The 10,870-nt window shown below is 44.5% G+C and overlaps 1 protein-coding gene across 1 annotated transcript in view; it reads right to left on the bottom strand.

Annotated features, from left to right (window-relative positions):
* Positions 1 to 4,458, bottom strand: part of LOC122395268 (puratrophin-1-like) — a 332,754-nt gene extending 328,296 nt beyond the window's left edge. The window contains exons 1-2 of the mRNA XM_043392713.1: positions 4,393 to 4,458; positions 3,697 to 3,894 (exon numbers count right to left, since the gene is read on the bottom strand). Of these exons, the coding sequence (XP_043248648.1) occupies positions 3,697 to 3,894; positions 4,393 to 4,458 (264 nt within the window). The remainder of the gene's footprint in view (positions 1 to 3,696; positions 3,895 to 4,392) is intronic.
* Between the last annotated feature and the right edge of the window lie 6,412 nt (positions 4,459 to 10,870).

The raw sequence follows: 10,870 nt of genomic DNA on the forward strand, positions 1-10,870 counted from the left end.
TCAATGACTCAGTCAATTTTCATTCGAGTTACTCAAAATTTTGTAGTAACAAGTGATTCCTAATACTATTCCTTTCAGTTGCACACACGAAATTTTCGATCGAATAATCAGTTCCTACGTGGTGTTAAAAGAAATATTGACTTTTTCACAGATTTTGAGGTTTTTTCTTCAAAGTTCCACCATTTTATAATAACTCATTATTTTTATAGCTTAAGAAAAATTCATGATTTCTTATTTTGGAATTTGCAGCGAAAAATTACACCTCCACCTGTTTACAACACATTTTTGGAGGCCTCTCATGTCAATTTCTATCATGTCTATAATAATTAATATTTTTACACGAAATTTTCACAAAAAATAGTTCGAGGAATGTACTTTCGAACCACATAAACATTTATTAAAAAAAGTTTCAAAGTTACCCCCAAAAAATTCTTGAAAATTGTAGTAACAGATTGAATCAGTCCCAAATATATTTGCACCGAATTTTACTAATAATAAGAAAATTGATACGTCTATCATGGTACTGAAGTGCAACAATAGTGGACATACTTTTATATCCAAAAAAAACTTTCTGTTAACAATTTGTAATCGAAGTCTTTTAATTTTCCAGCGATCGAATCTAGACTCCGTATACGTAGCGAATAAAATTTACCCGGCACGGGTCGCAAAGGGTCAATACATCCCGTAAACATAAATTATTTATCCGTTCCCTAAATGGATCCCGCGCAATCCACCGCGCCTTTCCTCAGATTTACTGCCGCGTCCAGGTGAAAATACCAGAACAGATCGGCGCGCGGTTAACGTCGCAAAATTGCAAAAGGACATTTGTCACGACGTTCCCCGTTCAATTTCCAGATAGAGTCCTGAACCCGTTCCGTAAATCCACGGCCGCCCCGTATACGGGGCGACGGTCATTACTTGTCGAGAAATTATTACTATTACGGCACAGGCACAGGCGCCCGTAACCTTGTTATCGGTTTATGTTGATACCGGCGATTACGGATTCGTCGTAAAGCAAACCCATGGGTGTAAACATTGGCCCTAGCTCGTAACGGTGGACCGGAAAATCACGAATCACGAGTCCCGCCGGCCGCGTCTTTAATTGGATTCAACCTGGGCGAAACGAGCTCTATCGAATTACGTGTCCGGTTGGTAATTCACTCCCGGACGCACATTCGACAACCTTTCCTTCGAGTCGTATTTAACGACCGAAGATATCGATCGAATGGCAAATTGCACCGATTTACACCGATTCTAGATCCCTTTGGAATCCCCGGGAAAAAGACGACCCATAGAGAAGATCGGAGATGTTTCCGCAATATTTATAACGACTTTGAAAAATTTCATACCTGTCCAAAGGTCCGTGTTTTGACCCTGCGTCACCTTGTCGCGCCTCCTTAAGAAATTCCACGCGCGATTCCGTATTTAGAAGTACCCGGGTCTAGTAATAACTCACGTAACCGCAACACGGACCCGCGTGTTCTGCGTAAACCAGTCCTACGAAGTTCGTTTCGTCTCTTCCCTCTCGTTGACCTCTCCCTACCGTCGATTCTATTAACAACGGTTCCGGTGACGCGAACAAAGTGGCATTCCCGAAGAAGGAGATCCCGAAACGTACCCAAAGAGCCTGGCGACAGCGGACAAATTTCCTGATCGACAGTACCGGATCTCATCTCGTAGCTACGGCGTCCGTCGACTGACAAAGCCCTGGTCTTCGCCTATATTAGGTAGAACGCGCCGGTTCTGGCTGCCTACTTTCAGAAATTCTGCGCTAACGAGCGAGGAGCCGGGAACAGACGCCGCTCCGCTTTCCACCGGTGGACATCGCTGCCCCATATCTGCCAAATTGTCGTGCGGCCATGCGCATCGTTTTCTTTATTTGCTTTTCTTGCAATTTATCGGACGGACCCGGCGCACCGTGACCCGTAAATTCTATTGTAAGAGAGCTCCGCTCGCCCGTGCCCGCTTTGGAAATCGACGACCAAACCAGACCCGCTCGGCCGCGTGAAAATCGCCTATATTACGATTAGGAATTATGGTAGCGTGCTCGTCGAACTACACCTCGTTTACGATTGTTAATGAGACGCAACAAAATTCTAAACGTTAGAATCCGTCGATGTTTGTGGAGAATCGGGTCGACAGATTCGGAGAATGGAGGAATTATGAGCCTTAATAGAGGCTAACATGTTGGTTCATTTCGTGAATTTTTTGTGACGATACTGCAAGCCTGATTTAAATGAAATTTTTTGGGTGAATAGAATATGTAATAAGGTTTTGGAAAATATTTTTTTTATTTGAGTTGGATGCAGGGAAACGAAATGGCGTTATTTTAATTCACGACGGTTTGTTGATATCAATAATGAAGGATTAAACCTTTTTTTTTTGTAGAAATTATAGCATGTACGGGAAAATAAGCTCCCTTTGCCAGTATTCGAATTATCAATGAACAAGAAATAAATTTGAATAGGATTCATGAATCTCTAAAATCAAAATTTTGCAGTCAACGAGTAATAAATTTCTATCCATATGGAAATTTCGTCCCCGATTCGAAATAGCTTTCAAGGGTTAATTCGCAAGACATACCGAATGGCGATTCGTCGTTAACGCCGGGGAATCCAATTAAACTGGCAAGAATACACAAGCGGACGCGGGACAGACAGCGCCTAGGACGGAACTGTGGAGAAGAAGCAACCCTTTCCCCTATGATTGCCGCTAATAACCCCTGTAGTTGCGGGTAACCGGTCTGTCTCCAATCCCCCAAGGCCCCAGGCGACGAGGGTTGCCAACGTGTCGAAGCACGTGCCTTCTCGAGGGTTAATTTATTTAAGTCGAGGACTCCGCCAGTCGCACTAGGTGTCTCGAGAGGGCGTTCGTGGGAGCACCGAGCCGAACGACATCTCGAATCCATCGCGGAGTTCGTCGATTCGTAAACGTTAATTAAAACTACCCCCGAAAAGGGTCAGTCCGGGGCTCGAGTAACCTAATCTATGGAGGCGACGTGTAAACGATTAGGAGGGGAGATACGGAGGATGCTGTCGATGACCAACCCTTTGGCTTCCGGTAACCGATGCACTACATCTTTTATACAAATGTTTGCTCTTTTGTGTAGAATAAGAATCTGTGAATAAAAACTCCCTTTGAAAAAATAAGGTTACCCCTCGAATAGCCTTGAAAGTGTTCCACGAATAAAAAACAAATAACGTGTAAAAGGAGTAACTATTTTTGAGTTGCACACACAGTGATGTATCGTTTGGAATATTCAGGTGGACCTTGTAATAGATTTTGCAACGAGAGTAATGAGAAAATGGCTGATTGCTCAGCGTTGGACGACCTGGTCTCGAGGAGCAACGAACCGGGCGTAGAAAAGCTCCGAGAAAGGTTTCCCCGAGCGTGATCCGCAGCTTTCATCGGCGATAAAATCGGTCACGCGTTATATAAATAGAAGCCCGTGTCATCGGCTACCACGGGCAATAACTCGGATTTCGCAACCGATCCGCGAACTGGATCCACGGTCGTCCGGCCCATACTTGGACGCGAGCACGCGACTGATTACTTTAATCGCTTCGTGGAACAATCCGTCCGTCGAACGACATTCTCTCCTCTCTTTCACCTTTTCTAACCGGCGGGACGATCCGCCGGGGGGGACCAGTTTCGCGCGAAACGAATAAACTCGAAACGATCGTAAGGTGGACTCACCGTTTCGGAGGCGACGGACTTCACTTCCGCGAGCAGGGACGCGGCCGGTGAGAGATAAGTCTTGAGGAAGTTCTCCAAGTTGCCGTGATAAGCGCAGACCAGGATGTCCCGGGCCTGCCTTATCAGCAGATTGATAACGCCGTCGCCGTAAATCGGCCCGAGCAAGCTCCGGACCAGCGAGGCGACGTCTCCCCGACCCTAAAACAGAAGAGTCCTTTCATCAGCCACGAAAATATTGCGACGAAATCTCAGACGTGTCGCGTCTCTGGGCACCACTGTACAGATAAATGGCGGATTGTCCCGGGGAAACTGGGCCAACGGGGTTGATTTATAATATTAAATCAAACGAGAGCTATCTTGCATTTTGCAATCGCAACTATCAAGTTCAAAACCGTAGAAATTAGTCAACTATGATTACGATCGTTAAGTGTGGATTCGTTCGTTTGAATAGCGTGCATTATTTTGGGAACATTTGAAAGATTATTTAATGGATTCTTAAATGGAAAGTACACTTAACCCATTTGCATCTTCACTCTGAATGAGAAGCTTGCTTCATAAATCTTTCAAGCTTCTGATTGAAATTAAATATCTCATTTATATTCAATTCAAAAATTACAATATTTACTTTTGAACATAGCTTGAGATAAACTTAATGATAAATTTTGAGAACAGTTTCCCTTCTAATTGACGATTTACATGCAGTGCATCGTTTAAATGTCCTTCTTCCCTCAACTTCCGTTTACTCCTGCAAGAAACTGGCATCGCCACGGAACGTGCTATTTCGAGCCACGAACCGGTACATTTGGGCGATAGATTAAACGTTAATGCGCGACAACGGTTAAAATATTTGCATTGTCCAGATTTAGCTTGATACCTCGCGGCATTCCTGAATTACGTAACACTCGGGGTTTCCGCATTCCCAGAAGCGTCTAACGCTCGCGGCCACGGTTCCGGAAACGGGAAGCGCTCGAAGCAAAGGGGACAAGCGAAGTAACGGTTCCAACTTCTTCCATATTGTTATGGAATCATGGCCTACGCCGAGAGAATCTGTTATCGACGCCGATCTCCCCCAACGGTGAGAACAAACAAGGGGGAATAAATTGAATTTTATGGCAGCGACCGCGAGGACTTCCAATGAACTACGGGAACACGTTTTTAGGGAAGAGCATTAATTCCGGAGGCATCGTCGTTTATATTCCACCCGCTCGTGTCTATCCTTCCAAATGTCTGGAAAAATACCGGAATGCTACCCGGTGAACGTTAGATCATCTCTTATTCACCATCTTCGATTCTACCCGAGGTACCTCCAAAACCACCCGATTTATTACTTAATTTCTCCGTGCATGGATCAACCGTGACAAAACTTTTTAATTTAAGAAGTTAATATTGCAGATATTGCAGGATTCATACAGTTTGAAAATTGTTTCGTGTGACAGGGATAGTCGGAGGGCCATTTTGTAATGTTTCAAAATTATTTTACTGTCTAGCTATTTTCTTTTATGTATAATATGTTATATCAATAAATAAAATATAAACATCGAAATTTTTAGATTTATTTTAAGCACTGCCTCATAGGGGGTGGTTTTATAATATTCAATTGAGAAAATTTCTTATTAACACTGATAAAATTATACACAAAATAGCAGTATCTAACAGCTCTATACATCCATAACAAATTAATCAGAATCTACTTATAATATAAAATTCCAAAAACCTTTGAGTAATTTCTTATTATCAATCCCCCATATTGCAAAAGTTAAATCGTATTAAAGGGTTCGAAGACAGCTGTCCTAGATCCTCTTCGCTCGGAGGTCTTCAGTGTGTCCTTCGGCTTCCAGGACGTCGAGGAATCGGTATTTTTTGCAATGGTCGGCTATCGAGAGGCAACGGAATGCAAACTTCGGCGGCCACTCGAGACCGTAAACTAGATACTTTCGTGCAAAATCAGCTCGTTGTTCGCGGAACGCCATCGTAGCGTCAGCGTGGCCTATCTGGGCGGATCGCTTACCCGCCCGGGATTCGAATACCAAAGCGGACAAGTGGCGTGCGTCGTCCCCGGCGGCGATGTGGGTGCATTATATCGGGTCGCATCGTTGCACCGGACCACATAAACATCGGAGTTTAAGCGAGGGAACCGTGCAGGGGAACGCCGGCGATGTAACCATTATACATGTGCTCGATCGCCCACGTGTTTCCGCCCTCATCCACGCCGTGGGTCGCGATCCTACTCGTCCACGAGCCACTCTTATCGCAGGAAACGCCGCCGAAATTTCACCGCGATTAGGAATCTCCTCCGGAGTCCAGATATTATAATAACTATTTATTAACTCCATTACAGTATACAATGAAGTACGGAAAAATAAATCAGTGAGAATTACTACAATTATCATGGTCTAAAGCATCGGATACAAACTGAAAGTAAACAGATAGATCATCATTGAGAGTTTTGACACAAATGAGGCGAGTATTAGTGCAAGTTGATCTATAGTTCCTCTCATTAGGATTGTATTATAATTGCAAGTATATTTATGGAAAGAATCAAGAATTTTTATTTTTATTTTGGCTATCAACACAAGGGTTGCAAGTTCTTGATGTCAAGTTTCACAATCACAAGGCTAATCGTCATGAAGCCTCATATATTAAAATAAAACAAATTTATTCTTCTTCATTTAAACAAAATTGAACAGTATAAGTTTGAGAATTAATTAGAATCAAATGGTACGTCGAGGGGTTAAACATCGTCCCCGTGAAATACTGTAAACATCGCCCTGCTTGAACAGGCGCGTTTTCGATTTGTAACGTCCTGTTTACACCGGTTCGAGTAACCGTTGCACAACTAGCATAAATCAGCCATTGTCTCGCGTCGGTAGCTAGGCCAGTATCAATCATTTTCACCGTTCTGGCGGAGAACGTCCCGAGGGTTGCGTCGATCGGAATAATAGGGGCTCGTCAGTCCCAATATTTGGCCGGTGGGAATTTATGGGAAAAGGGTAAGGTGCATAAAAGGCTCGTTAGGGGGGGAAAGCATCCCTGTCGGGGATACCAGGGGGATGAAAACGGACACGGAACCGGGTCCACGCATAAATTAACCGCGGTTCACGTGCCGGCGCGGCGGTTTTAATCGTCCACCTTATGGGTACACGTTGTTTATTAATGCGTTCGCTCGCATGAACAGGCGGGCCCTGATTTATCGTCATGTATTTATGGTTCGGTGTGCTAATGTGGAGTGATTTATTCCGCGGAAACGGGATACAGGACAGACAGTCCAGGCGTCTTTCCTGGAGCTGCGAAACAGGCCGCGCGAGTGTGATCCGCTAACGTGTACCGAAATGTATCAATGTTTCGATCCGCGGTGGCAGCTGCATGCTGCACCGCCACTGAAAAAGATTTTCATCGACGCTAGGAAGTGTCTGTTCCTTCGAACTTTCGCGCGAGATCACCTAATCCCTGTCAACTACATTTCCTGAATCATTGTGCTAAAACATGTAACGAAAAGATCTCTTTGAAGTTGGTCTTTTTGAAGTGGGAGTAAACATCATCAATTTGACACATAATATTATTATTTGAGAACTTAGAACACTCTTTATTGCATTGTATCCACCCATATTTGTACGAGAATTCCCATCTCTATAAATATTTTCGAGTATAGAATCTCTCGAAGCACTGTGTCATCCATGCTCAACGAGTCCTCCATAAATCTTGCTCTACCCTGTTCATTTTCTTCTCAAAATTATTATTGGAAGGTCTACGCATGAAAATACCATCCCCCCACGATTTGATTAACTATTTACGCGTATCAAATACGAAATTTTGCCGGATCAATTCGTGTACGAACAAAGCGTAAACGATCGGGGACGCAGGGACGAGACCCTTCGATCGGGTCCGTTCAAATCCCTGCAGCGAATGCGTTCATTAAACTGGTCGCCGCGGTCGAACGGGGGATGGGATGGAAAAAATAAGCCGAAACTGTCGGCGCTACAAAGCCGGGTCTCGAGCATAGAAAGAACGCGAGGAGAATTGGGACGTCAGCGCGCAACGACCCTGCCTTTTGCATGCGCCGTGCGCGCTGACAGCAAAGCGTTCCGCCGCGGAATTGAAATTGAGCAAAGAGTGCCATAGGGTGGGCCTTGATTAGCCTCTTTGTTTGACCGGTCGCTTTGTTTAATCGCGTCCCCGTTATGCGCGCCGCGGTACCCTTCACGCCCACCAATTTGCATCTCGTCGGCGAGAATTTCGGCTCGCCCGGGTTCCGAGTCTTCGCAAACCGAGGACAGGTCTGTTTTCACGCTGGGATTTCGAAGGAGGAGGCTCGAGGAAACGCTCAGCGAACCGTGACGTGGAAATTATCGGCCTTTTCGAAGAGAATTATAAAGTTATTGCTGACTGGACCGCATTGAAGTCGTTTTATATTTTTTCTTTTATTAAGAAGCTTTTAAATATAATTTGCAGCATAATTCGATGATGTAGTGTTATAGAGTATTGATTCGAGAGTTGGCAAGTGGCGACAGTTCCCGCGCTCGCCAGCAGATGGCCACGCTCTCTCGCAAGTGCTCGATCGACTGAGTATTAGAGTCGAATATTGAATAACTAAGAACACAATAGCACATGTTGAACATTGAGACGGTGGTTTGAAAAGAAATCTGACGGAACTTTCTTCTGAGTTCGATTACATGGAAAATCGGTGAGCGAACGAGTAACCTAACCTCCATTTTGCAACGGGTCTGTCGAGTATTGTCGTCGGTGGCGATCCATTGATGTCAGAAGACACGCTTCATCGATGTAAAACGTTCCTCCCGACGATATCTCACTCGCGAACGTTCGATTAGTACCGGCATGTCGCAACCGTCTAATGCAAAACCCGGTAGATTTGTCTTCGCGTAACGCGATCGTTCGAAAACCCGAGCCCATGGGAATCTATGGCGATCATAATGGAAACAATGAGACGCGACGGCGAGGTAAGGAGAGCGAGGAGAGAGCGATCAGAGGGAGAGACAAACGGCCTGCGATGCAGACGGAGAAGCATTTTTTTGCTGCGACCGGGAATAATACAGATCGTGAAAACATTTGTTACACGATCTCCCTAACCAATCAGCCAGACGTCCGGGCCCGTTCTCCGCGATGCGTGTCCGCGCAATAGAATATAATTTAATACATTTATATAACTGACGGGTTATCACTCTCCGTGGCGTGTCTGACACCTTCTTACGTGGCCTCTATTCACGGGCTTGTGGCAAATTTGCGCCCGTCACTTACGCTTTCGTGGCCGATTCGACTCGCTATAGTTCACGAAAATGGCTGCCAACTCTGTCACGCCCTTTCGTTGCCCACGGGAAATCCTTCGAGTCGCGAGAACAGACTTCTATAATTTCCAAACACCGATGCACACGGTTAGGATAAGAGACTGGTTCCCTGGGATTAAGGGTGGTAGGATACTTAGACATAGACTCCAGGATACAAAGGATGCAAAGAATGCTATCGGAAGAGGAAGAAATTTGAAATCTGCCTCAGTGGACTCCTGGGTCCACTTGGACCGATAGATACAATTTCTTTCAGAGTAGCGAAATTCTAATTTTGTAATACCAATAATAATACTGAAATTCACTCAGAGACCTTGTAATGAAGTAGGAAATGATAAGACTCGAGTCAAAACGAAGTCTGCCATTCGAGGGGTGAAAAGAGAAACAAAGTTGGTAGGATACCCTATCGTGAGTCTAGGAACGGGGGATCGGGGGAGAAGACTTCATTGCGATAGAGGGAATCGTGGACGTTATCTAAGATCATTGTTTCGCGGAACTTCGTTAAAGCGGGCGTGCCCTAACGGCACTCATTGTGAAGTACGAACAACTTCTGTTTCGCGGCCGATCTACACTACTTTCGCCGATATTTTCTCGTTGCGCTCGTCTCGTTAGCCGCGGCGGCGAGCGTTGCGTTCACGGTGACGTCGGCGTCGCGGTAATTATCGAAAAATCCCCGGTGGAAGGATCGGCGTCGTTAATTAAATCGCCGCACGGACCGAGAAAAGCCGTCGGAAGCGAGCCAGCGGACCGGTTGCACAATACACCAGAAGCGCTCGCGATATCCATCAATGCTGCGTTGTTTAGGTGCACGATAATGCAACGGACCACCGAGTCGCGAGTCAAAGGAGAGAGTTTCTCGAGCGCGACGGAGCGAGCACCGCGGGGAGAAAAGAGGAGACAGCATGGAAACGCGCATTAATCAATCTCCGCACGTGGAAACCCGTGGTTACCTGATGAAGTGCCTCGCGCTTGCGGACTCCCGATAAACTTTGTAAATCGTTGCCAGACCGTGCTTCGACGCACGACACGTGAAACTTTGTGCGTCGTTAGGCGATTGACTTTTTCCTTTCCCTCCTACAACCAACCGAAATTTCCCCAAGAAGTTCAAACCTTGGACGTTCGTACCTAAAATTAATCGAATCGCTGGACAAACACTGGTAAAATCAAGTCAAATCTTTTAAATATATGATAGCGCGACCGAAGGTTCTTGCGCTCACCAGAAGAAAATGGTGACAATTTTTTTCTCGAAAGTGTGTAGAAATTCGGGGGTGTGTCTATTCACCAAAAATGATTGAAATTGATTCCCACAGCAGAAAATAATTTTTCTAGAACGATTTGAAATTTTTATTTTCGCCGAAAAAGTCAGCACTTTTTCGAATTTTTTTCTCGAAAGTGCGTGGGATTTCGAGGGTATGTCTATTAACCAAAAATAATCATCATTGACTCCTGCAATCGAAAATAATTTTTCTAGAACGATTTGAAATTTTTTTTTTGTCGATAAATTCAACACTTATTCGAATTTTTTTCTCGAAAGTGCGTAGGAATTCGATGGTATGTCTATTCACCAAAAATAATCGTCATTGTTCCCTGCAATCGAAAATAATTTTTCTATAACGATTTGAAATTTTTATTTTCGCCGAAAAATTCAGTACTTATTCGAATTTTTTTCTCGAAAATGCGTAGGAATTCGAGGGTGTGTCTATTCACCAAAAATAATCGTCATTGTTCCCTGCAATCGAAAATAATTTTTCTAGAACGATTTGAAATTTTTTTTTTCGCCGAAAAAGTCAGTACTTATTCGAATTTTTTTCTCAATAGTGCGTAGGATTTCGGGGGTATGTCTATTGACCAAAAATGACTGTAATCGACCCCTGCAA

The sequence above is a fragment of the Colletes gigas genome, unplaced genomic scaffold (genome assembly GCF_013123115.1).
Source record: "Colletes gigas isolate AHSC1104 unplaced genomic scaffold, ASM1312311v1 Colletes_gigas_Sc00005, whole genome shotgun sequence".
Lineage (NCBI taxonomy): Eukaryota > Metazoa > Arthropoda > Insecta > Hymenoptera > Colletidae > Colletes > Colletes gigas.